At 50.5% G+C, this 27,479-nt stretch overlaps 1 protein-coding gene across 1 annotated transcript; it reads left to right on the top strand.

The window, feature by feature from the left end:
* Window positions 1-21,394: 21,394 nt before the first annotated feature.
* MAVS (mitochondrial antiviral signaling protein) lies at window positions 21,395-26,176 on the top strand. Its single transcript, XM_082483083.1, has 6 exons — window positions 21,395-21,606; window positions 21,727-21,901; window positions 22,305-22,528; window positions 22,960-23,548; window positions 24,296-24,450; window positions 24,965-26,176. The coding sequence occupies exons 1-6, from the start codon at window positions 21,490-21,492 to the stop codon at window positions 25,646-25,648; spliced, it is 1,944 nt and encodes a 647-aa protein (XP_082339209.1). The 5' UTR covers window positions 21,395-21,489; the 3' UTR covers window positions 25,649-26,176.
* The last annotated feature ends 1,303 nt before the right edge of the window (window positions 26,177-27,479 follow it).

Consider the following 27,479-nt stretch of genomic DNA (forward strand, 5'->3'; position numbering starts at 1 on the left):
CATGTGTATCCCTCCCAAGCCTGAAAGCAATCCCAAAGGTTTATCTGCGATTTAACCTCCACCGGCTTCAGGCATGGCAGATAGCTCAGCATCACATATCTTCCATCAGCTGTGAAGTACCCGAGGTAGATGCATAACTTTAGAAAGAGGATGCAGCAGCAGGAAATATCCCTGCACCGAGGGACCCAATTAACTTGCTGATATAAGACACCAGCATCTTATTAACACGGTAGATGCTGTACATTCACAAAGGCATGCCACGCCTGGGAAAGGGACTTCAAGGATAACATATGCTGGGTGTATGTGCAAGGGAAGAGCCTGGACACGGTCATCATCTTGTCCTGCTGTAAGGGAAGGGATCTGTGCAATATCCAAGTCAGCTGGCAAACTGATCATTAACAGCCATTTCCCCCCTCATTTGTGCAGGGCTGATCCTGCAGCTCATTCAGTGAATGAGTGTTTTCCCTGAAAGAGTGTTAGACATAAAGCAAATCCACAGACCTCCCCTTTACCTTGCCAAACAGTGGCTGTAAAACGGCCCCACCTGTCCAAAAGGTGGATACACAGGCACAGGTTGGCTTTAAGAGGTTTTGCCATCTCCTACACCATGCTTGATGGGGGGATTTACAATCCACTTCACCCTTCCTGTACAGATAAGGGCCCTGCCATTGAGGATGCAGATATTAACCCACTGGTGGACTAGAGGTCCAAAGGAAAATCTGGAGAAACCTCCATTTTCAGCTCCCAGATGAGTGCTTTAACCTCCAAAATATTCAATAAATTCTTAAAAATTAGTGTGCATAGTTACAGCCTGAGACTGTCTGAATAAGCAAGACAGATCACATCTCAGATGCCTTTAATTCAATACCTCCAACAGCAACCAGCTGCAGGTGTAGGAAGCAAGATCAGATGAACACCAGCATGTACTGTTTTCTCCCCGGAACACTTCTCCGTCTCCAGCACGGATTGTTTCTGCCCAGAGATCTTTGCACTTTCCTTCCATGAGTTTATCCAGTCACCTTTTCAATTCATTTAAGTTTTTTAGCATCCTACAGCAAGTAGCAGCATAGCTTAACCCATGGGGTGGAAGTCTTTATAAACACTGACAGCATGCAGGGGGAGGACGTGCTACCAGGACAGTACCATCAACTCTGAAAATTATGATACCTACAGCTCACAAAGCTCCACTGAGTTCTCACCTAAAGTTTTTACAGCATTAATATAGACCATCACAAACAAGCATCGCCATGAAAGTCTTAAAGATTTAAACTGCGCTCCTCGTTATTACCTCTGTGGGCAAAGAAGCCGAAGAACTGGTTTGGAAAGAGAAAAGGAAAGAAAATACAGATGACTCTGATAACATGCCTAATTAATAAAGCGTAAACTAGATGGGCTGGTTCAGTCTGCATGTCCCATCTGCTTTGACTTCAGTCAGGATGGTTCCTGTCTCCACAAGCGTCAGTTTCCATACAGATATTCCCGCATGTTGACATGCCAAAGATGTGCTTTCAGCATACGGGCACATGTGCTCTTCTATGGCGTTATCGCACATCCCTGAGTTCTTCTTTTAGGAAGAAGGGATGAACAACAAAAAATATGAGTGCCCAGCATGCAAAGGATGGGCCCGATACACCAAGACTGTACCGCAAGGCCTAAACAAGAGTCTGGTATGAGTTTGCCATAACTTTGTAGTCACCAGTCCTCCATGGCCTCTAGATGGGTACTTATGTACCTTTAAAGCCTTAACCTCATAACAACTAACATTTTTTTATTCTGTTGCACTTTAAGTGACTTTGCAATCAACTTATGTGCTGTTCTATAGTATAAATGATGATTTATAAAGATTTATTTGTGGAGTGACTTGGTATAGCGCCCTCAGGTCATCAGTTAGGCTTATGATACTAGAAGTTCAAGTTCAGACAAGGTTTTGATCTCTGCATGTTTCTGGTCCTCCTTTAGGAAACAGTAAGTGGAGAAAACACATACAGTAGAGTCCCAACAATGGGAAACATTCAGACACTCTTGCAAACATGCAACCTGGCCTTAAAAGCTTCAACAAAAGGAAAAAGTGAGTAACAAAAATGAAGGGGAGCGCTTCCTTTGCTCCGCAGGAAGTCAGCAGCAGAGCCAAGAAGAGGATGTGGGAGATGGAGAAGCACATCAAGTGCCTATGGCACCCTGACAAAGCAACCTCTGCGACTTAAAATGAAACAGAGAAGAGGTCAGCAGGAGGTACCGCCAGCATAATGTAGGGATTTCAGCCAGTGTGCATTGAAAAAAGCGTATGAGTTCAGAAAAGTGGCAGGTCTTTACATAAAGAAAGTACCATTCCGGCTCCCCCAGGAAAAAAGGAGGAGGGGGAAGATGGTTGTATCCCATTTAGTTTTTCTAAGAGGAATTCTCCTAAGGTATTAAATGTGTGAGAAGTTTTGAAACTCAGCAGCTGGGAATAGCCAACAGAAAGCATAAGGAGCAGAAAACTTGCCCCTCTCAAACCGAGGCAACTTTGCAGAGTGCTTTTTTCTCTTTCTCCATGGAAATTCCCGCTTCGTAAGAGGCAGCAGAACAGAGGCAAGAACTGTTCCTACAGCCTCCAGAACAACAGGAAACTGGTGGTCAAGCAGTGCTGATAGTCCTAGTGCTTTCACTGCACTAACGCTCAATTGAGGACAGGCTGACTCATCCACCCCAGTTAAAACCCAAGCACCAACACGAGTCAGTCTGCTGAAGCTGGTGGTTCGTTTTTTTCAGGTTGCATTGCTACAGGTGGATTTCACAAAAATGGAAACCTTCCAAGGAGGTTAAATCCTTCAGAGGCAGAAAGGAGGCTACAATCAGTTCCAGAAAAGCTCCCGCTGTATCATTTCATGCATACCCAGAGTGGCTGTTGGCACCTGCTCCTGAACAAACCAGCAAGAATCAGACCCTGAAAAGATAATCTATTAAATTCTTTATGCAGCACAAGGGAAGAAGAATGGAACTGAATAAGCAAGATCCTATTGGGAAAGTTCATGCCACACCTACGATTACATACAAGAAAGAAATCAGGCTAGTGTTCAAGCCAGCCAAACAGGGAACACCAAACTTTTACTAAAGGAAAACCTCAAGTAACTCAAATGCAAACAAACTCATACCCACCTGGGATGCCAAACCCCTTTCATTGTCTTTGTACTAAAGAGCTATTTTCATAAGGGTCTGGCTAGAGGAAGGACCGGTGAGGATCTGCCACTGCAGAAGCATCCCTAGCCCAAGCTGCTGAACTCCAGCTGTGACTTGCCGCAGCACTGGGGACACCAGACCACTGCAGCTTGCTCTGGCCCAGCTCCCATCTCCACACCCCTCAAAATTCAACAGCATTAAACACTGCAGGGATTCTGTAAGTCACTGTTGCTACACTGAGGATCATCATACATTACAACTGCAATGTCAAAGGAACAACAAAGCAGTGATGGTGAAATCCTACGGCACAGATTGGTTCTCCAGACTTCTCTCTCAAAGCTAAATGAAGACAGTGCTCGTGGGTGGCTGGAACTTCATCTCAAGAAGGTCAACCAACACAGGAAGCCTCAGCTGCACTAGAATAGTCAAGATCTTGGGCAAAATACTTAAAAGCAAGCACTTTTCCTCCAGAAACAGACAATAACTTTCCAGTAGCATCCTGGAAGCCTTTCTTCTGACAAAGAACTGGTTACTTAGGAATGCAGTTAACTCAGGTACATGCACAAAATAAAAGGTAGAAGAGAAGTTTAACTGGAACTCGCTGACTACACTGAGATGCTAGAGGGGGACACGGGAGATGGGGGGGCACAGGAGATCAGGGCAGCAGCCAGTGCTTTGGAATAGGCACAGAAACAAGTTTCCACGGGAGCATGTTTCTTTAAAGTCAGATGTATTAGATCATCTTGTCCCCTAGAGTATGTTGTTTCCTAATGTTTTGCCCAGACCTATTTCAAATGTCAAAAGCAATGGTTGGGTTTGTTGGTTTTGTTTTGGTTTGGTTTTTTTTTTTTTTTTAACTACCTTGAGTCCCCACAGAGCCCGTCGAGGATGAGAATTTTAGACTCTGTTCTGTCTTTCACATTACAAATGCAATTACCGCTGCAGCCTGATTACAGCATCTCCTGTTATACAGATTCTGCAAGCGGCTGAAAGAACAGCTTGCCTTTCAAATGGAGTTAGAAGAATTCATACGAGTCCTTCAGTGCTCAGTGGTCACATGCCAATGAAATTTAAGACAAGCATGTACAGTCTCGAGGGAAGAGCATCCCTTAGAGAAAGCTATTCATACTGTCTTCAAAAAAGGACATGCTGAAAAACCCTTGCAAAGTACTTACCCTGAAATGTGGACTAGTCTCAAAATAGTCTTATTCCTCTTGCTTTTCAATACTTTCATCCAATTAATGAAGAAAAATTTTCACTACAGGAAGGAGACTTTTAGATACATGTGACAGTTTGGGTATGGACAGCCTTGCCCTACCTGGATGCAAGAGATGTAGGATCGAGCGAAGTAATGGATCACAGGACTAACATTAAGGTTAATTTGACTCCTCTTCCCAGACATGAAGGCACTGAGCATCTTGGATTTAGCTCTTGGATAACTCTAAGTGGAAATTAGCACTACAAGCTGGAAACATTTGGATATAGATAGTTAAACAAGATAGTATCGTCAGGTCACATCTGTTTTCCACATTTTCATTTCAGCCTACCAAGAGGCGAGAGTCAGGCAGTCAGAGCACCAGCCAGAGTTGGGAGAAGTTCTGCGGTGGGTTACTTGGGGTCGTCAGAGCTGGATGATCACACAGGCCACTGCTACAAGGCAAGAGATCCCTTCTCTCCACCTCCCCACCCCAAGCATTCCCACAGCTGCCCATGCCAGGCTCTGCATCAGCCACGGCGGGCCAACTGGCATTATTAACCTGCCAAAACATCAGCTGGGACAGGGTGCTGTGCTGGGGAGAGCAGTTTTACACCAAGGTAAGCAAGCTGAGCTTCCTTACCCGCTCATCAGATGTGGTCCAACACATGCAGAAAGGAGGGAACTGAAAAATAAACTCTCCAAAACAACACCTACATCTTACATCAGCTCACCTCTGCCACATAACAACTAATCAACTCTTCACACCTTAATTCCCTTTCGACACTGGGGTGATATTCCTCCCTGCTCTACCAAGTATTAACTAATGAGCCAACGCTGCTGTGCCTGAGCCCCAGAGAACACCTAATTTTGACAAGACATGGCTTGAACCCCAGCTATTAAGCAGTAAGTGGGAATACTAAGTGCAAATATTAATGGTGAAATAGGCACAGCTGGCACCAAGGTTAAAGGGAGGTTATAGGACAGGACTAAACCACTGAGTTCAGCTAATAGCACATGCCTGGCTATCAAAGATAACAAGGTTTACAGCTTATTATTAATAATGAATCCTCTGCAGGATGTTTTCTGCTAGGAAAAAGCGAAAGTATTGCTTTTTCAGCTGCCCATTAACTAAAGTGAGCTGAACAAGCCCCACTTCAGAGGGAATAAATCCCTTTTGGATCAGGCAGTGAGCGGCTCAAGTGGGAAGCAGTCAGCATCGTTAGACACGTCATATCTGTTCTCCAAGCAAGAGACTTCAGGCTTGGAGTATTTGCAAAGCTGGCACTTCTCAACAAGCATGGAAGCACCAACTCCTTTTATTTCACATCTCTCCCCTTCTCCCTGGGGGCAGCAGGCAGCCTGGTGTGACACAACAGGAACACCCCAATCCCTCCCTGGCCACAAAGTCTGTGAACAAGGCAGGCTTCAATAAATGGGAGTAGGGTGGCGAGTGAAGGAAAGTTCATGGAAGACAGCTCACAGAAGACAGGAATATTAGAGTTTCAACTCCTCTGTCTGAAGCCAGGAAAGACTTAACAAATAGGCATCTTTGCACTTAAAGCTGCTAAGAAGCAACCCTGCCCAGAGGAAAGGAAAACTACAAGTGGAAGAATTAAGTGGGCAAGTGTTTGACATAAGTGTGATTTTGTCAACAGAGACAATTTATGGAACAGGTTCATAAAAGCAAAGGAGGATGCGGGAGAAAAGGGCAGCAGTGCAGGTACTGCCAGACTTTCTGTCTGCAAGCACCTTATTCCAAGATCATCTTTTGATTCTTGGCTGTGGAGATGGAGGGGCAGGATCCAAGAACCACTCACAGTGGGGATATGAAAACAGATGAAAACAGCTGCTCAGCTTCTCACTCCTGCACTGCAGGATGGATCTGCAGCGAGATTTCAGTGTGACCCAGCACCGCTGGTCTTGGCAGCCCTTGCCTGCTTGCAGCGGGCAGGGCAGAATGCGAGGTGCACCTCCTGTCACCACCTGTGCTGGGGTATGCCTCCACAGAACTGCAACCACATGTACGTTGCACTGCTCCGGCCTGGGCCGATCAGAGGAGTGAGCATGCAAGGACTGCAGCAAAGCCTGAGAGTTATCTTTGCCAGATTTAATTCTATCTGGGCTTTAGCTTGCTTAACCTGGTCCCTGGTTGCTTGGACAATTTCTCTTTATTCCTCCCAGGCTACCTGTCCTTGATTCCACACTCTGTAGGCCTCCTTTTTGCTTTTGAGTGTGTCCAGGAGCTCCTTGTTCATCCATTGAGGACTCCTGACTTTTTTGCCTGACTTCTTTTTTGGGATGCTCCTCCAAGCACCTCCTGAGCTTGGAGGAGGTGATCCTTGAATACTAACTAGCTTCCTTGGGCCCCTCTCCCCTCCAGTGCTTTATCCCATGGTACCTTACCAAGCAGATCCCTCAAGAGGCCAAAGTCTGCTCTCCTGAAATCCAGAGTAGTAAGCTTGCTGCACACACTCCTCACTGCCCTAAAGATCTTGAACTCTACCATTTCATGATCACTGCAGTCAAGGCTACCCTTGAATTTGACATTCCCCACAAGCCCCTCCTTGGTAAGGACAAGGTCCAGCATAGCTCCTCTCCTTGTTGGCTTCTCTACCACTTGGAGAAGGAAGTTGTCATTGACACATTCCAAGAACTTACTGGATTGCTTGTGCCCTGCTGTGTTGTCCCTCCAACAGATATCGGGGTGGCTGAAGTCCCCCATGAGAACCAGGGCCTGTGAATGCAATGCCACTCCTGTCTATAGAGGGCCTCATTCGCTCCATCATCCTCATCAGGTGGCCTGTAGCAGACGCCCACTGTAATGTCACCTGCCCCTGCGTTCCCTTTAATCCTTAAATCCCGACCCATAAGTTCTTGGTTGGCTCTTCACCCATCCCCAGGCGGAGCTCCATGCACTGCAGCTGGTCATTGACATAGAGGGAAACACTCCCTCCTTGTTTCCCCCTCAACAAAAGTGGCATTTATTAGCAAGAACAGATTTAAGCACCACATCATACATATTCAGTTCCTTTCCCCCATACCATTGCTTCCCAATATTCCCCAGGCCTCTCACTTCTCCCCTGAGGTAAATGCAAGTGCCTCTGCAACCCAGGCATAGCTCAGAGCCGGTATTCAGGGTCAGATCCAGGATGGAAGCGACTTTGAGAATGTCTGAAGGGAGAACGTAGTTCAAATGCTTTGAAAGCTTTGGAGAACTTTATTCAATGTTTTGACTTCTTCAAAATAAAATTAGGTCCCAGCTTCCAAAACCAAACATATGAAGTAAAACCATCAGCAATGAGAAAAATTGATTCCAACGTAACATCCAACACTATGGTTTGACATCAAGTGACCACAGATAAACTGGGGTACTCAGAGATGCTTGAGAACTGGCTGAAGAACATTGAAGAGCTACAACAGCGTCACTGGAAGAGTTTCATTCAACAGGGACACAAAACACCTTCGTATCTTCAACAAAAGCCAATGTTATCCGAGAGATGGCCCAAGATGGAAGTTGGTAGCCCAAGTCCAAATGAATTGTTTGTGCCACAGTAGCTGTCAGAGGCCACACAGCTTCCCAAGGCTTGATGCAACGTCTCAAAAAAACCCCACCAAACTGAATGAACTCAGTGGCTGAACTAAGTCCCCCTGACCAGAGGCTGCCAGCACCTTTGGAGGGCAGTGGAAAGAAAGTCTACGTCCCTTCAGCTCCTGGTATATTTGCTCAGCCCTTGAAACAAGACTTCAACCCTACAGCCAAGTTTGGCACTTCCATCTTTAAAAAAAAAAAGAAAATTCTCTAATTTCTTGTCTTGCCACACAGAAAAGCATGATGAAGAATCACAGGTGAAAGCAAAACCATAAGCGCAGCTCAGCATCTGCTCGCATCCTCAACTCTCTGGCAACTCTCTTCCCAAGGGTCAGGGTTGGGAGGAGGGCAGGCCCTTGGGCTGTTGGGAAGGGGCTGCTGACGGCGCTGCTCTAATAAGATCTTGGAGGAAACACAGTCCCACAGCCTGCTTCTCATATTGGAAACACACTGGGCTTGGCATGCTGTCAGCGTGACCTGGACCCCAGGGGCAAATTGCTGCCAGGCCTTTTGATCAAAGGACAGGAGAAAAAAACCCTTACACTGCCGCAGCCTGAAGCCCATCTCCCCTGTACCAGGGGCTTTGCCACATTGCAGATTTTCACCATCAGAGATGCTGGCGCAGGGAGATAGAGAAGCAGGAACATCTCAGGCTGCGGGGAGATCAGAATTGAAAAGAAGCTTTTTTTTTTTTTTTTTTAAACCTTTTAAGCTGCTGTACCCCAGTCTCAAACTGTGGGAGGGACACGAAGGACTGAGCTCTGGATGCTGGGTGCTCACTTGGGGGGCTAACCTCATCAAAAGTCAAGTCAAAGCATCCCAAAGGAGCTGAGCTGCAATTTGTCACCTAAACAGCAAAATAATCCTCCTGCAAATGCCCTGCACCAACAGGTCAGTCCTGTTAGTGAAGATGAAGCTTAAGTAATGCTTTAAAAGGCCTGTAATGATTACTGTAACAAGCAAAATGGAAAAAAAAAAAAAAAAAGTGGAAGCAGCCACCTTATTCCTTCCCCTGGGCTTGGGATCTGCCACCGGCTGGGTTTCTGGCAAGGCTGGCAGCCTGCCTGCACTCCAGCATTGGAGGCAGGACACTGCACATGCTGCCACAACCGTCTGGGGTGCTGGAAATAGCTGAAGTGACACAGAAAGTGTCGGCTGTAGGATGGGACCAGTCATAGCCATAATGAGCATGGCAGAGGTATCCTGAGATGACCTTTTCACGTTGGACTGCAAACTGGGGAAAAATGTCCATGTACCCATGCAAGCTGCTTACTGAGCTACCACCCATGTCCTTCGTTAGTTAATTACTCACATTTCTGTAACTACATTGCCTTAATGAAGAGTCAGAGGAAGAAAAATCCAACACCAAATATAAAGAGTCAATCTCAGCTAGCCACCAATACCTTCTATGATGGAAGTTGATGGCATTTTGGCAGACAGGGCTCCACGAACCTAAATTCCCTTAAATCTGTGTCACGTTTCTCCACCGACAGGGCACTAAATGGCCCAAAATCTCCCTCATACACACACTGCAAAACCATCCCTGTGCTAATGGCTGTGTGAGAAGCTGCAGTGAGTCCCATTAGAGGAGGGACCCTTAAATGCTGCAAAAGATGATTTCAAAGATTCTCTCCCAAACTAAGCCAAATTGTCAGTGGGTGAGATCCCCCCCGTCCACACCCAGGCTCCCTGGCTCACAGGCAGCAACAGGCAGGAACTTGTTTCAGGGAGCAACGCCAGCTTAAACAAATTAAACTACAGGTTTGGTCTTTTAGTCCAAAGGCTGCTAGCATGTTCAGGGATTGGTCACCTTTAATGATGCCACAATCACCAAACCAGCTTGATGGATGGCACCACCTCACTGGGACAGTGGCAGCCAGCGAAAGCAGCCAGACCTCCACTTGTCACAGCAGCTAGGAGAGGCTTGCACTGCTGCTCGCCACACCACATCTTTCCACGGCAACTAAACACACTAATCTCCAAAGATCCCGTGTTGGACACTCTAAATCCACTCTGCAAAAATAAAATCATTCCAAATAATCCATATGAAAGCAGCTGAGCAAGTATTGAGCAACTGCAAAGTCTTTGGCTTCATAAACCAGTCATGATCTTGCAGTAACTTAAAAAAAAAAAAACATTGAATAGGTCAATTCCTGGTCTTGGACGCTGAGAAGCTCAGCTTTCCCGTCACCACTGAGACTGCTTTGCTACCCAGGAGCCTTGGCTGAAGTTTCCACCTGGCTATCATCAGACCTGCGTGGCTCATCTCTGAAGCACTTTTTCCCCCCAAGAATTTCCACCTCTCCCATTCACATGTGCACAGACTTCCTCATTCTCTGTCCACCAGCCAAATAAGCACAGTTTTCAGAGTAACAATTCAGTTTCTCAACCTTAAAGTTCAAAAGGGGGGATTGTTTGGGGGCTGAGCTTCTTGGCTTTGATGCTGGGGGGTTGGAAAAAGAATGAAAATGGATGTTTTCAGATACTCTCATTATGTGCCGTGTAATTATTCAGTAGAGGCAGGCTGCAAACTCTGGCAGCATCACGCCTACAATTGCTCTTACCCTTGCAACTAAACCATTTTCAAAACATGATGAGCAGAAACAAGCCGGGCAGATGGGTGAATGGCTTCTTTCAAGTCTGCAGTGAATGAAATCCAATCTCCTACCAGCTGCCAGGCTTGTGTCCCACAGGAGCCAAAGGACTTTCTTCCATGTGATGCTGAGTGCCCTCAGACCCCCTTGACCTACACAGGAACAGAGACCAAGTAACATCCAGCAAGATCAGGTCCAGCCAACTGGTTCAAGTAACAGACTTAAGGCTCCACCAGAAATGCCAACCTCTCTGGTGGGCAGAGATGCACTGTAGGGAACACCATCGCTTTGGAAAGGGTAGAGGGCTTACAGGGAATGATGCTGGCACTGCAGCTCCTCCATGGAGAAACCACCGCCCTTCCTAACAGCACGTGCCTGCTCTCGAGCCTGCTGACAGCTCACCATGCCCTCTTCCCGGAGGAGCATCACAGCGTTGGGCAATGGGGCAGCATCAGATGCTCCATCCCACGATGCTCACTCAGCTGTGCAAGAGAGAAAATAAGGACAGAGGGCTCCCTGGGTTCCTCTTTTCTTGCCACAAATAGGCCGAGATCCAGCTGAGGGTATATCCTCTTAAAGCAGTTCCCTGCATTTCACAATTTATCTTCAAGTTTCTACATGAAGAGGGCAATATATGGGAAGTTACATAAACTCAAACATTCCCCACAGAATATGCTGTATCCAGGAAAAAAAGACCATTACCTCTGCACAGGCACTGAACTCAGTTTAACACGTTTCAGGGAAGGCAAAGAGTAAATCCTCTGTCATGTAAAGGATAAGGCATGGACAAAAAAAGCAGTATCAGATACACAGATGTCTACACAACCTCTCTTGGGCAAACCAAGAGATCCACCACCTTTGTGAACATGCACCTGCAGCACCGCTTTTACACCTGCATCACTAAGAGTTCCCTTCAGCCCTGACTGAGGGACACGACCTCCCGCAAAGACCCTCTCAATAGCAACCAAGAGGGATGAAGACACTTTGGCGACCCTCCAAGCCATCTTAACATGCTGATGGACCAGCATGGAAAATGCTTACAGAGCCACCGGGTTTGTCAGCCTCTCTGGAGCCTCAACTGAGTAGGGGATTGGGAGAGCTACATGCCAGAGGAGACAAGCACGAGGAGGTGCTCTTAGAGACTGGGTTGCATGGTCAGACAAGGCTGCAAGCTGCCCATCCCATGCATACTTCAATCACATTTTAAGATATGAGAAAAGATGATCATGCAGCATTTAAGTTACCTTCTCAGAGAGCAAAAATTCATCTTAACCCTTCCAAAGCTGCCTTTGTATGTCAGCTAGCCCATGCCTCAGTTTCCCTTTGTAACAATACCTCTTTTGTGCATTTTATTCATTTGGCTGTTGAATTCTGGGAAGCCAGACCTGCCTGCTCAGCACAGCAAGAGCTGAAGTACAGCCCCAGACCAGGCACCACTGCCACGCAGACTAATGGCTGGGTCACAGATTTCACCTCCAAGTACCTACTGGACTAAAAGAACATACACAACCACTGCTGATCAAGCCAGGTACAGAAAAGATGATAGATGAGTTGGCTGATGTTTTTTTTTTTTTTCCTAAAAGGCAGTGCTACATAAGAGATTCTCCCATAGCCCCACGGGAAATGTCTGCAGCCTGCTTGAGATGAACTCACCAACCCGTGCAGACTTTCAGAGCCCAGTGGAGGACTGAAATGCAAATCCACCCATTATGCAGCAATTTGCATACACTAAATTTCTCAAAGGGTTAAAATGATGGAAAAAATTAGGGATCCACAAATTAAGCTGTTGGAGGCCGGTGCCCAGTAGAAAGATTTTGAAGGACTGAGTGAAGCAGAACCAAAAAGTAGTCAAAATTTACTCGCAAAACTGCAAAGTAAAACCATGTTAGCCATGAAAACGGTCTTCTCATTTCTTTTCCATATACTCCTAGATATCCTTATAAAATAATATAACCTCTCTAATCCCAGCCACAGTCAAGCTACTCCAGCTAGCTGAGTATCTAAAAACAAACTGCTGCCATTGAGTTGACCAAAGATCCTGCCTGGCATTCCCACCCTGCCACCAGAATAGGAATGCAAATTCTACACAGCGACTGGGATTAAAAACATCACTCTGTCTGTAGCCAAATAGATTTAAAGTCTCCTCAGGAGAAAATCTTGAGGATTATCCATGCTTTCCAATTTATTATTCATTTCTAACTCATCTCCGTTCATCTCTCATTCATCATTCAGGACTAGCATGGATGGCATTAGTGTCTTCTGGGAGACAGACGTGAAGCTGCAGCATTTGGGCTGCCGCAGACAGACTAAAGCACTGTCCTTCTGATCTAGCAATGCAGAGGGACAAGGGAAGACTAAGCCTGTACTTCCACTTAGAGACTAACTAAATGCCTACATGCACAGCTGAGAGCAGGCCTAAAGTTATACTTCAGAGCCTTTGTATTCCAGAGTGGCCAGTTTGCAAGTCAGTGAAATGCAGAGGCTCTGAGGTATACCACGTGTTAGGGAACACTGGAAAACATGTGTGAATATATTTATTTTCAGGCTTCTCAAACATATCCATAAGAGCTTCACTCTGGAACAAAAATGAGATGATTATCTCCTGGCCTGATAAAAACATTCAAATTGTAAACCAGCAGGAAAGTTTTGCATGCTGTCCTGCCACACGCTATCACAAGAAAAATTTATGGTACCTCAAAACCTTTAGGTTGAGAGCCAGGATATCCCTGTGCTGTGCGCGTGGTGCCTGAAACAAGAGGCTGCCCTTTCCCAGAGCACTGCTGGAATCTTTATAAACCACTAAAATCCTTTTTTTTTTTTTCTTTTTTTTGAAAAAAAGCCAATCCCGTTCTTCATATTTCTCCTCTTACTCAGCAAGATTTACTTACTTGAGGGTTTCTGCCTTTTAGAAGTTTCCAACAGCATTGTGAGTGTAATATCTGTCTCTTCTGCCCCCTGCGTTTAGCTGAGTCTCTCAGATCAATCACCTTGCCACCAGCAACCAGACCTGAGTTGCCTTCCTGGCTTTTCGACCACTAACCTGTTTCACTGTCTAGGTCGGTTGCTTCTTCCTTCTTCCATTTCTCCTCCTGTCCTGGTCTTGGACTGGATCTGCATGGTGCATAGCAGAGCCTTTTGTCGATGGAGTAAGCATGGCTATGGCCAGTATCTTCCTACATTAAGTGGACTGACTTCTAAGTCAATGCAGGTTCTTCCTTTCCTTTGTTTGTTTTAAATAAAGATGAATAAACAGAAAACCTTCCCCAGATTTGTCAAGACCTCTGTTGAGATCACATCATCAGTTATCACTTCAGTGCTCAACTGAAAGCTCACAAGGGCAAAACTGCTGGTTCAAAGGTTGCAGTAAGAGATGCCCAACTGCATGCAAGCAGGATTTCAAGCTGGTTCCAATGCATGTTGAGGCCAGGAACAGATTTCCTGGCTGCAGAATGCTCTCTGACATGTACCATGACGTAATTTACTAAGACAAATTAGTAATATCAGCCCTTAGTCAGCCGCAGTTTGTGAATGACGTGTTTGAAATCCCCAGAGTATGAATTGAGACACCAACTCTGAAAACACAGGGTTGCAAGCAAGGGATAGACCCACACAATTCTATGGATTACAGGGGGATGTGCTTCTCAGTTTGGAAGTACCATGAGGTTCACCACTATGGCTAAACAACTTAGTTGCAGCTATCATCAGTGGCAGCAACAGGCAGCAACGCTCCAGAGAAGCCCCAAAAGCTGCCTAGTCCATCCCATTCACATCACCTCTGATCACTGCTCTTCCTACCACCTGGTCAACCAAGGTTAAAGATGAGCCTGAGTGAGCACACCAGATCGTACACTACAAATAACAGACACAGAAGACGACACACCGGATGCACAGAAGAAAAGCGAGGATGGCTGGGTACCAGTTTTGGGGAATCCCTCTACAAGTTGCCTTCTGGTCAGAAGATCCCCAACTACTTGGAGGAGAGCATCTGAGCACAGACCCAGGGAGACTTCCTACCTACAGCAGTTAAACCAGAAATGTCTGCTGTTCTCTGCTGTCCTGGAGCAAGGTCACTGCTGATGGGGTGGAGACCAAAGTGATCTAAAACCCAGGGGTTTAGCTCATCAGAACAATCGTAACTTGGAGAGGTTATTTTGAAACATCAGGCATGATATGGGAAGGCAGTCATCCCGGGGGGGAGCGGTTCAACCGCAGAGCAATCCAGCATTGATTGATTCATTGTTCATACCTGAATCAAGGTTTCATGTCACCTATTACTTAACTCGGATACACAAAACCTACAAGCTTGAACATGCTGAACTCTGTTTTTAAGAATGGTATGCTGCCGCAGCACCTCAGCAATCAGCCTCTTACATGCTTTTATCTATCTGTCTTGGAGCATCAACCAGCATTTTGGACCTCCAAGTTATGAATGCAGGTCTTAAAACCCCACATCTAACCCTGCAGGCAGGTAGCATCCATCAGCCAAGGTTTCTGGCAGTCGGGTATCCACACACTGGGAAGCCCGTCTCACTTGCAGCGTGTCTCCAGCCATCTGGGATTCCCAGGCTAGACATCCCCCATTTCCACTGCCTCCAGTGCTCAGCCTGAAGAGACAATCACACAGCACTCTGGAAAATGAGGACGTGGCCTCGGTGCTCACCACCCCCGTGAGCAGAAACAATGAACCTACCAGCACTGAGGAAGGCGGCTGCAAGATGGGCAGAGGTGATCCTGCCTGCAGTACCTTCGTGCCATAATTCAGCTCATGCTTCCCAGGTAAATGCCAGGGAAGCCAGGAAGGATGCCTGCACCGCCCTTTCTTCAAACATGCAGGGATTTGGGGGAGGGAAGGAATTTGGCTGGCTTCCCTTCACTACGCAAAGGAAGGAAGAACAGGGATGTCTTCCCGGAAGCACCAGAAAATAGCTGCGGCTTGAGTTAGACTGTGGGGCAGGATGTGGAAGTCCTTGTTAAGGCAATAAAAAGGTCTCAAGTACTTGGCCAGGGCACCAGGAATACACCAACACGCCAGATCAGCTCAGAAGCAGCTTTTTACATCAGCACAGTGGGAACATTTTTGTTTATTTGTTCCTCAGTGTTAGCCAAGAAGGAAGGAGGTGGTGGTCCGTTCCCCCTCACCACAGATGTCCTTGGCTCCCTGCAGCAGCAGAAGGATTAAAATTGGTGACACCTACACCTCCTGCTCCCTCCTACCAACCTGAGATGTTTGGTCTCATGTACAAGTTTTAGTTTGCTTTAGAGGAGGGATGGTATGGCACAACCTGACTCACACAGGAGAGGCAGAGGTTAGCATAAGAGCATCTTGTCTACTCTTCTGAAGTCAGAGGACTCTTGTTCTCCATCCCAGGTCCAAATTAGTACTAATTATTCCATGCAAAATGGAGTTGCTTCAACAGGAATGAATTAGGACAACAAATTATTCTGGAATAAAGAGGACTTGCTGCTGCCTAAGCAAGCAATCTGTTTGCACATGGAGTAAAAGGGGCGTTCTCCCACATGTGTTTTGGGGAAAAAAGCAGTCCCCACTTCATTTTTTAAAAGATTACTAACCTCCACGCCTGTTACAGTAGCCACCAGGATTTCCTACATGACCAACATGCCAAAACCCAGACCACACTCAGTTGTTTTGAATTCCTCCATCAAAACTGCAGACACCATAAAAACAGCAGTACCATATGTATAACCACAGCAAAAGCGGGTTTGAATGGCCACGGCTGATGCTTTCAGTTACACGACTTTTGACTTGGGGCAGGGAGGGAAGGGGGACGCAGGCACACACCCTCCCTCAGCCTAAAGCAGCGTTTCCCAAGATGAAGACACAACCTTCAAATTTAGTTGAACCCTGATAGTCCTACCAGAGTCACAATGAGACCTCCACCTTCCACCTCTGCTTCCCAACCTCAAACCGGCTCAACACTGACCTGCAGGGCACGCATGGCCTCACTAACTGCAGTTGTACAGCATGTGTGTGAGCAACGAGCGTATGGGGCAGTGATCTCAAGGACCACGGATGGGGTGGACATCAGGGTTTGGAAGAGGTGAGTGCCCCATGCTGTTGGTGTGCAGTGCCTGGAGGTTAGATTTAGTCCTGCAGGACACACAGCAGTGGAGATGGATTATTTGTGTGCCCTGACGTGTCTCCCCACCATCATCTCATCCCCACACAAACACAGCAGCATGCAACCCCGAGGGGCTCCCCCTGCCTTACTGTACTACAAAACACCTTACGCTGAAAAAAAAACCCATGTGGGTCAAGATGGGGCAGACATGGAAAGCAGCACAGGCATCACAAGGATTTCCAGGACCATGCTGGAGGCATGGATGAAATTCAAGGTCTCCTGAAGACATCAGCCAGAGAAAAGTATGAATGAGCCAGCTCTAGACCTGTGGCTGGGCAGATGTATGTGACAGTGCCCACAGAGCCCAAGACACATTTCCTGTGAGCTCTAGCTACACACATAAGTTTCAAGTACTAACAGGTACTACAGCTTACAGAAAAGTCATGTGAGTTGGATCTGAGAAAAAGGGTTTCCAGAACTTTTTTAGTTTAATGAGAAGAAAGCACTCGTGATGAAACACACTCTACCCACTTACAAACAGTAGAGACAGCAGGAAGAACAGGATCAGGCCAGCCTCTAGCGATATGCAGGACCAGCTGCTCCTGATGAAGATGCAAGAAATCATTCTGGACAGTTTGGGAATCGCTTGTTTATCGGTAAATCTCTTCCTAAGCCCTTCAGATAGTGATTAAGCACAATGGTTCATACCCCATATATTAAATATTAATCCTTCCTAACGCGACTGCCAATGTTCCGGTTATCCGATTCAGATAACCACACACCCCCAACAGCCCAATCCTTTTCCACCCCAAACCACATAAACACAATATACAAGACCCGGCAGTATTTTGCAATCCAGCTAGAGAAGAGCTGATGATATTCTCCTCGGCCTCTGAGCCTGGAAGCAAAACAGCTGTATCTCACCAAAAGCAGGAGGCAAAGAGTTAAGGGCAGGGAGATGAATCAGCCCACTGCTATAAATGCGGACATTTCCTACCTCTTCGCCTTAGTGTTTCTTCCTGTCTGCAGTCTTCGGAGATGCTTATGGACCTAGTCACATTCAAATCATTTCCACCATGACAGGAAAGCCCAGGGATTTCTTTTATTTCAAGAGGAAAACGCGATTTGTGAATGAGACGAGAAAGCGGCTGTGAGGGCTGACCTCCTTCCCATATAATGCCAAGGATAAAGTAACAGCCGGCTTGTGGATCTGCTGTGCTGCTCCTGACCCTATGGAAGCATACGGGCACCCTGTTCTACCCAAAATAACCCGCCCCACGCTCCCCAGTGTTTCAAGGCATCACGCAGACCATGACCATGCAACCGTGGCTCAGCACTGCCTTACCCAAAGCAGTCATGGCAGACCCACAGGCTGAGCACAGCAGAGGTCACACAACCTGCACCCCTCGCTGCTGGGTTGGGATCTGCCATCCTGTTGCAAACACAGAGGATTTAAGGAGAATAGATGTAGGTCATCGGCAGGAGCAGACAGGGAGAGAGGGAATTCAAACTACTCTTCCATAAGGATGTTGATGTTGGAGTTGGACCAATACCACGGATCCACACAAAGCATCAGTTATTTGAGAGTGACATTTCAGAAAAGCAGAGCTATGTATCCTATTAGCTTGAAAACAATACAGCCGCACCAATGCCAGGATAGCAATGCCCCTGGAAACGGGAAACATCTATTTTCAGCACCGCCCAGTATCCCCCCACTGCTTTAACAAACTGTTTTTATAAAGATCAGGCAAAAGCCCTGGAGCTTCCCACAGATACCCCCCCAAAAAGGCTCGCCAAAAGGGATGGAGAGGAACACGTGGAGGGGGAATGTGGCAGGGCCCATTTTCTGCCCAGCACAGACACCAAGTCTTTCTCACACAGCACCCCCAGGTCCCAGCAAAGCTGTGATCCATGCCCCCCCAAAACATCCTGGCTTTTCACCTTGGCCACAGCAGAAGTCTTTGGGGGAGCTGGCAGCACAGTGACCATCCCTGGGGTTTTGTTCCTCGTCAGCGAGCTAGTTTTCCAACCTCACCATGGGAATAATGGCATGAGTTTGCATCTGAGTCTTGACAGAGAGAGACATAAATCCTCCTTGCAAACCTGGCAGCTCCCTGCATCGGCTGCAGTCACCCCATGCGCCTCCTTCCCTGCCATCGGCTGCTGCAGCAACAGGAATCAAAATAAAGAAGGATGAAAAACTCCTGCTGGGGCTGCAGATTTATTTGCCTGTGCTCCTTTTGTTTCTAGAAGTCCTTGTACAGGAGAGGAAAAATCCTTAAATGTTTTCAAAGCATCCTGCATGCTCGCAGCAAGTTCCCCCCAGCCACGGACAGGCAGAGAAGGGATGACTAATTTTTTTAGCGTAATACGCTGCAGAGAGTGTCCTGTGAACAAGCAAGTAAATTCCTGAGGCTCTCGGCAAGGACCACGCCGCTCCTTGCGAAACTTCCCAGCTGGAACCTCAGAGCCGAAAAGCCAGAAAACATCGTTTTTCCCTCCTCTAACAAACAGGGGCTGGGATTCCTTTCACGACAGTATTTGGATTTTAACATCAGTCCATATTTAGCAAGAGGAAAAAAAGCCTCCCTTCCTTCCTGTCACATTTTCCACCCTTGATGACATCCAAGATCAGAAATAAGCAAGTGCTGGCCGAGGAGGGAGGACACATCTACCCGAGCGTGGGAGAGCCCAGAGCATGGCAGCCTGTACATTCCCATTCGGGATGTGCCGAGACACTGTCGAGGAGGGGACACAGCCCTTGGACCTGGCATCGAGGAGGGGTGTCCCCTCCAACATTCCAGCTTGGAGCATCTCCCTGAGGGACAGCACAGGGTGGGAGCCAGGCCATCAACCTACAGGGCTGGCACACTCCTCCTGAAAAGAAGCCTTACGTCCCCAGCACAGGCCAAGAACCACCGAGGAGGCCGTGGGTCAGGCCAAGCACGGTCGGTGGGTTGCTCACACACGGGGGCCCAGTGCCAGACCCCCGGCATCCCGCATGCCGATGTCCATGGAGCCTGGCCATCCTGCAGCAGGGAGAGGCGCGCCGTAGCAGAGAGGAGGTGGCTGGCGACCGTGGGGTCAGACTGCGGCCCGGTGGTGTGCCCTGTTCGCCGGGTGTCAGAGGGTGGTCCTGGATGGGACCCCTTTGACCGCCCCCACGGGTGCGGGGGGGGAGGGGGCCGTGGGCCACTGCAGACCCACGTGTGGAAGTTCGCATGCCCCGATCTGCGATTCACTTTTTATTATTAATATTTAAAAATAAAAACCACGGGGGGGGTAGAGGGGGAGGCGAGGTGGGACCCCACGCCAGGCCCAGTCGGGCCCCACGCAGAGGCCGCGGACACGCGTGGGTGCCGCCCGGAGAGGCCCCGCCCGCCGCCCCGGTCGCCATAACAACCCAGGGCCCGTCCCCGCCGCCTCCCCCCGTCGGGCGGTCGCTCACCTGCGGTGCGGCGGGCGGCGCCGGGCCGGGCCCGCTCCTTCTCCCTCGCTGGCTCTCGCCGCCGCCCAACGGCTCCGGTGCGACGCCGCGGCGGCCGGCCGCGACCATGGAAGCCGCGCCGGAGGAGGGCGCGGGGGTCGGGGCGGAGGGGTGGGGGGAAAAAGGAAAGGGGGAAGGGGAAGGGAGGCGGGAAGGCACCGCCGCCCCTCAGCGCCCCGCCGCGGGGCTGCCGGCCCTCAGCGGCGCCCCGGCAGCCGCCCGCCCGCTCCTGCTGCCGTTGCCGCCATGGTGCGGCTCCATGCAGGGCGCGCTCCGCTGACAGGGCCGGGGCGGGGCGAGGGGGGCGGGGCGAGGGGCGGGGCGAGGCGAGGCGGACACAGCGGGATCCCTCCGCCAGGTGCCCAGGAGACACGTTCCCGTTACGGTACTGCCACCTGCTGGTGCGGGCAGGCGGCCTTGTCCGGTGGGCGGGACGGGAAAGGGGGCCTCCCCGCCTCCCCTCCGCCCCTCCGGAGGCCCCCTTTCCCGTCCCGCCGCCATGGGGTCCGGCCCTAGGGAGGAGAGGGCGGGCACTTCTCCCTTACCTCACAGCACCTGTCTATCACCGCGACGGGCGTGAGCGGCGGCCAATCAGCGGCGGCAACGCGCGGGTGGGCGGGCTGAGCGCGTTCCTCAGGGAGCGCGGCGGAGGCAGCGGCGGGCGCAGGTCGAGGTTCGTTGTAGTGGCGGGGACGGGACGGGACGGGACGGGACGCGGAGCGGAGCAGAGCAGAGCAGAGCTCAGCTCCGCTCCGCTCCGCTCCGCTCCGCTCCGCTCCGCTCCGGGTTGGGGGAGAGGGTCTTTTAAGTTTATTTGCAAGCACGAAATCACCCAGCGCTCCCCCGGGAGCGGGAAGGCCGAGCTGTGGGGCGGGGTGAGGGGGGGGGGGCCCGGCCGAGAGAGCAGGCAGGGTCCTGCCGCGGCCTAACCCTTCCCCCTTCCCAGGCCGCCATTTCGCCGGGGGAAGGAGGTTTATTGCTTCTCCTCCGCCGTCCTCGCCCGTCGGCAGGAGGCCGCGTCGCCCGGGGCCTAAAGCAGGATCCTAGGCTTGTCCCCACGTCGCCTGGCGGGACTGGGCTGGGCTGCGCCCGGCCGCAGAGGATACGCGTAAATACGGGCTGGGCAAGCGCCGGAGGGAGTGAGGTTTGTGAAAGTAGAGTCGAGAGCTGAACTTTAACCTGAGTGTTTTTTTTCTCTTTGCGTTTCCCGTCCAGGATTTCCCCCTGCGCCCGTCGCCGCTGCAGGCGAGTTCGAGTGTCAGTGCGGAGGGGTCAGGACAGTGTGGAAAAGCCGAAGCGCCTATAGAAAAGCCACGCGTTGCCGGCAGCACTCCGCTCACATTAAGTCTTTCTCTCTGTCTCACAGCAGGTGCTGAGCCAGGATGGGTTTTGCCGAAGACAAAGTGTACGACTACATTTTGAAAAACCTCAAGAATTTCAGGAACATCCGTGTGGCATCGCTGGCCGATTCCCTGAGCTGCCTGACTGATGCCGACAGAGTAATTCCCTGCTTTCCTGAATCCTGACGGGCTCCTTCTCCAATGTACAGCTCAGGCAACATATAGCTGCCTTACATCTAAGCCAGACCCTCTCTTAGATCTGCTGTTTGTTTTATTTAGGATGAACTTCACGCCCGGGAGGAAATGCGGGGGAGCCAGGCGACAGTCTATAAGTTTTACCAGCACCTGAAGTGCCGGCAGGGCTGGGTGCCGGATCTCATCGACGCACTGCGCCAGAACAATGCGGGGCACCTGGCTGATGAGCTGCAGCATGTATATGACTCCTGCCAAGCCCGTATGTAGCCTTGTCATCTGTGGGTGCTGCCCTGGGAGTCTGGTGGAGATGGGGACCCAAACCATGTCTTCTGGTGTGCACCAAGCAGCCAGCCTCTCTCCCTGCCCTGGCTTCGCGGGGGCCTGGGGGTGTCTGTGACTGTCCCTAGGGATGTCTCTCACTGTGGTGACGTGCCTGAGGATGGCACAGTCCCTGTTTGAAGGTGCTTGGGTTGGCAGTGGGCGGGTTTCTTGCCTGAGGGAAAATGGGAAGGTGAATTAAGGGGTGCTGCAGGCTTGGCCAATGTGGGGACAGAGCAGGGGCATGCAAAGGGCTGCCTCAGCCCCACACTCATCCTCTGCCTCCTCAGCTTTTCCCTTGAAAAACTCAGGAAAAAACTCAGGAACTGCCTTGGCTTCTCCAGGTCCCCCAGCTCCTGCTGCTGCCTCCTTGCCTTCTGCGGCCAGCGATTGCCATCCCACTGTCTCCTCTGAGACTCCATCCCCAGTGCCGAACACTGCTCTGGGTGGCCCGCTGCCTGAGCAGCTGCACCAAGACCTGCCCGCCGGCAGCCGTCCACCTCTCCTGCCCAGTGATGCCACCGCTGCTAGCACAGACCTGGATGCCAGGGCCCCAGTGCAGGAATCGGTGAGTGGGGCATGTGTCAGACTGGGACACAAAGATCCCTTTTGGACCAGAGTGTTGGTGTAGTGGGCCATGGGGAGCCTGTGGTAGGGCCAGGCTTGTTCAGGAACACCCCAAGCAGCCTCTCACTACTGATCTCTGCTGCATGCTTGCTGCATCTGGTAACTTATAGCCTACATATAGCCCTTTACCTGCTCCCCTCTCCTGCTTCCCCTGCATGGGTGGGAGTGCAGGGTCTGCTGTGTTAGTCCAGGCTCCCCTCCGCAGCCCCTGACCCTGTGCAGACCTCCTGCGAGCCCTGTGATGGGTGCCAAGGAGAGAATCTCTTCGTCACCAGGCTTGTGTGGGGCACTGGGTAAGGGTTTGGGGCACCCTGGTAGTCCTAGATCCCCTTCTCCTGGCACAGCAATTTAACACAGCTCATTTTCTTCCAGCACCCCAAAAGCCTCATGGAGCAAGAGAGTCCCTGGCCACCTCTGCCTAGAAGCATGGTCCATGATGGAGCGAGTGATGGGCGTAGTGGAGATGGGCATCTCCTGCACCCCATCAAGGCAACGCAGGTGGCAGCGGGGACCCCTGTGGCATCCAGCGTGGCTATGCCATCAGATGCCCCTCCTGAGCGGGGCCGGGACTGGCTGAGCCGCCAGCAGCACCCGGTGTGTGTGGACAACGGGTGTTTTGGGAATGCCAACCACTTGCACCGCGGTGGACCGGGCTTGGGTCTAGGCAGATCTCTTCTGCCAAGGGATGCAGGCGTTGTTCGCCGCCCTGAGCAGCCCAAGAACGAGCCCGAAGAGGATTTCTACGTCTCCACCGAGTCACCCCCGAGGCTGGAGGAGACCACTCGCAGCGAGGGGCAGCAGCCCCCAAACTCACTGTCAAAAATACAGACTGTGCCCAGCTCCGAGCATGGTGAGCCCCCAGGCAGCTTTGTGGATGTTTTTAGTCCCCTCCTCATACAGCAGCAGTTTGATGCAGAGCAGAAGCAGGTCAGAATGCTGCAAGAGCACAGAGGAGATGAAGGTGAGTTTGCTTCCCAGCAGTTCTGTGTAGCCACTGTGCTGATGGGGAGCAGGGTTGAAGGTGCTGTCGGATGCCTCCCCTGCTTGATGATGAGGATGGAGAGTGGCAGAGAAGGTGTAGGTGTGGGGTAGGGCCCTGCCAGGAGGCCATGGGGACCCTCCCAAAGAACGGTGGTAGCTGTGGCTGTTGGTACAGGACAGCCCAAGGTTGTGTCTGCCTTCATGGCCCATGAGCATTCATGGAGGTGCAGAGAACAGGTCTCTGTGCTCTCCTCTCCTGTCTCCTGGGCCGCAGTGATCTCCCGAAAGAGAGTGAGGTTGGGTTGTGCAGAAATCCAGCCTGGCTGCTTGTGTTCCACTGATGTTCACTCCAGTTGTTGTTGTTCACTGTATTTTGGCACAACATCCTGACCAGGACTTGGCAGAGGCACTTGCTTCATTTCTGATGTAAAACATCCCAGTTGAATGTCTCTGCATCCCTATTCCAGCAGCCTGGGGCCACCCTGCTCTTGAAGGGAGGAACAGATTGGAGGTGCGGACTTGGCTAGTGCCATCCGGTTTACTGTGAGAGCTTTGGTGCTGTGGCAGAGGCAGGGCCACACAGGCAGCATCCAGTGGTGCTGGATCCTGCTCCATGTGTGACCTTCTCAGCTCTGGGAGTATCCTATTGCAGCATCCTTGAGGAAGAGCAAAACTCACCTTTTAGGTCTCCTGATTAATACAATATGGTTTGTTTTGTCCCCGACAGATGCTCGGGTGGAAACAACCACCCCAGTTGCTACCCCTGCACCCAGAGATGCTTCCCCATCCTGCAACACCTCCCTGAAGCCTCCCGTACAAGAGAGGAACCTGCCCACAGGGGAGATGGCCAGCAGCACCCCCTCCACGTTGATGAAGGAGAAAGTAAGTGACCCATGGCCCCCTGCATTTCATTCAGGTCCTTGTGAGCTCCCCCTGGCTGGGACATTTTCTGCTGTAGTGTAAGATTTTGAGCTGGTGGTGAGTTTATTCAGGGCTTTTTTCCCCACTGTGTTCATGTCCTTGTCTGGATGCTGTATTTTGGAGGATGGGACAATGGAGCCAAGGTTTATCAGTCTTTGACTCCTTATTTCCCCTCCTTGACTTGCCAGACAGTCTCTTCACTTCCCACTGCCTCTTTCCACCCCTCTCCTGACTGGTTGTATCTCCTTCCTTCCTGTATCTCCCCCAAATCCCAAAGGCTCCTTGGAGCCCCAGCACCTCCATGCCCCACTCACTCTCCCAGCCCTGAGAGTTACCTTTGCCCCAACTTTGCTGTTAGTGGCTGGAGATGTGGTGGTTGAGTGCTGAAGTGGGCTTGTCAGGTGACGTGGGTGCCTGAGACCAGGCCAGATGGGTGCTCCCTGTGGCACCCAGCCCCTCTCCTTGTCTCCCAAAGGTCCTCCCGGCCTCGATGGACTTTCTCCCGACTGTTGCAGGAAGCTTTGAAGGCACATCTAGGAAGACGACATCCCGGGTAAGCTCTGCCGTGAGCATCTGGGTGCCTTGCAGCAATGTGGAGAGGGACGTGGAGCTCAGCAAGCCAGGTGTCCTCCTCTCCGTGGCTGGAGAGAGCCCAGAGGCAACTAGCAGATGCCCAAGCTCTCGGCCCAGCGGCCCCCATTCTGGGGCGTCCCATAGCCTCACCTTCAGCAGTGACCCGCTCATGATGAGCACGGATAGCTCAAGCTCAGGAGAAGTGCTCTCCAGAGTCTCCTTGGGATGCCTGGCTCCAGCACCTCATGAAGACTCCAGGGTAGAGGAGGCAGCTGGAGCATGCAGAGACTCCTGTCCACCTCCGAGCTGGAACAACACCTCACTGGGCACCCATGAGGTCCGTGTGGACCATGACCCCAGCATCCACCTTGGGGCAGGCAGCGACCTCCAAGATGGAGCTGGTCCCCTTGGAGACCCTACAGTTTTTCGCTCAAACAAAGGCCGTGGCACTGTGACCAGCTTATCTCAGGGTAAAGTCCCCCCAGGGGACAGCAACGGACCGTCCCTGCCATACATCATTCTAGCTGGGGGCATTGCTGTGATTTCAGCTGTGGCATTTATGGTGTACGCTCGATTGCGGAAATAGTGCTGGAGTGGATGAGATGCCATGACCATCACTCAGCCGGGGCGATTCCTCTTCGTAGCAGGAATTTGGCTAAGACATTTGAAGCCTGATGAGCAGTGGCAGGGGGGGCAGTAGGGGCAATGTTAAATCTCTTCCTTGAAGGTTTTGCTGGAAGGGGCCTTGGTTGCATGATGCTGTTGGGTTTGGGTCTGTTCCCCCCCATTTCCCAAGCATCTTCTCTGTAGCCTTCTCCTTTTACACCCATAGAGAGGGTCTTGCTCAGGGACTGATCCCTTGAGTCAAAAAAGAAAGTCCTCATGGTGATTCTCCACATCTTCCTTGTTTGGTCCCAGAGAAACATGTCCTGATGGTCCAAAGGGTGACCTCCTGCATCCCTCCGGGCAGTGCAGCGAGGAGAGGTTTTGCAGATGTCCTGTAAAAGTAGAGCTGATTTTGTTGGCTCTGTTCATCTCAGCTGAAAATGTGCCCAATTGTCTGTGTAGCAGACTTCACCAGGCACCTCATGTTGAATTTGCCTTACTTGGTGTCTCTGGCTCTGCTGCTGGGATCTTGACTCATTTCTGCTGCTCCTTTCCCCTGGTGCTAGGTGCGCAGGCAGGACCCCACTGCAGCAAGTCATGATGCCTTCTAGTGATTCAAAACAAGAGATGTCCCTGTGATGAGGATGCACCAGGCCAGACTGTGTGGGAGGTGTCCCCTCTCCTAGGAGCTGTCGTCCTGCTTTGGTGCTTTGTTTTGGCGCATCCTCCCCTGGTCCTGAGGATCAGGGATGGGGTCTGGGATTGATTCACGTACACTGACACCCTGGGGATGAGGCTGAGGGTCAGGAAGGAGCCACATCTAACCAGCTTTCTCGGGGTTCAATCTCACTTCACCCCCCTCCAAGCAGGGAAAGGGGGTTATGCTTTAAGAGGGACATTTCATGCAATGCCAGCATTCAGCAGAGGTGGTTCCACACAGGATTGTTGGGTGTCTTTGATCTTTAGGCTGTATTTTTTGAGCCTGGCTTGGAGAATGGATATAGTTCTCGCCTTTCCTGACACCTGGTGCTATGGGATAGGAATATAGGAAGCTTGCGTCCAGGCTGGGACACAAATAGGATCGACTCTGTGCACTGCAGGGAGGTCATACCCAGAGGTCGAGCTGCTCTGGGTTATCTTGAAGGTCCCATTTAAAATTGCAGCCCATAATTTCCCTGCTATCCTCAGAGATGAGCTTGGAGTGCAACGGGATTGGGCTGCAAGACTTCAAAGATAAAATCCTCAGACCTGAATAAGTATGCCCAGCTTCCCCCTGCCCTGGGCAGATTCCAGGGGCAGAAGCGATGCTGCTCAGTTGCTGTTGGCACGCATTTCTAACTCTAGGCAGAGTTTAGTGATCCCCAGCTGTGCTGCCCGCTTCTGTCGCTGCTGCTGCAGGTTGTTTGCCATCTCTCATCTGTTCCCTCCCAAAAGCACAGGGGCACAAAAGTAACAAAACTACTTATTTTGTAGTTAGAGTGTTATTGTAGCGAGAGGATTTCTATTTTTTCTTTTTAAGCTTTAAAGACTCCAGTGTAGACTTTTGTGTTGTTCCACCCACCTGTGATCTGCTGTCAGGCAACAGGGGAGCTGCAGCAGGAGGCAGGACTGAGCAAAAACGTTTGGCCATCTGGTGGTGAATTTGCACAGCAAAAGACTCGTGCCGTGGGCTGGCACGGTTTGAATCCGGCAAGCCTGAAAGAATGCTGTGGGCATTAAAACTGTTGTAGTGGCCTGGTGCTGATGGCCGGGCTGCACTCCTAATCCAGTCTGTTGCTTCTTCTATACTTTACTGTGCCCAGCAACTTATT

The sequence above is a fragment of the Vanellus vanellus genome (assembly GCF_965231255.1).
Source record: "Vanellus vanellus genome assembly, chromosome: 4".
Lineage (NCBI taxonomy): Eukaryota > Metazoa > Chordata > Aves > Charadriiformes > Charadriidae > Vanellus > Vanellus vanellus.

What these genes read in the sequence shown, in the direction of transcription:
- MAVS (XM_082483083.1), top strand. Translation starts at nt 21,490, where the DNA reads ATGGGTTTTGCCGAAGACAAAGTGTACGACTACATTTTGAAAAACCTC. An exon ending in ATATGACTCCTGCCAAGCCC is followed by an intron (nt 21,902 to 22,304) that starts GTATGTAGCCTT and finishes TGGCTTCTCCAG; the next exon opens with GTCCCCCAGCTCCTGCTGCT. An exon ending in CCACGTTGATGAAGGAGAAA is followed by an intron (nt 24,451 to 24,964) that starts GTAAGTGACCCA and finishes TGTCTCCCAAAG; the next exon opens with GTCCTCCCGGCCTCGATGGA.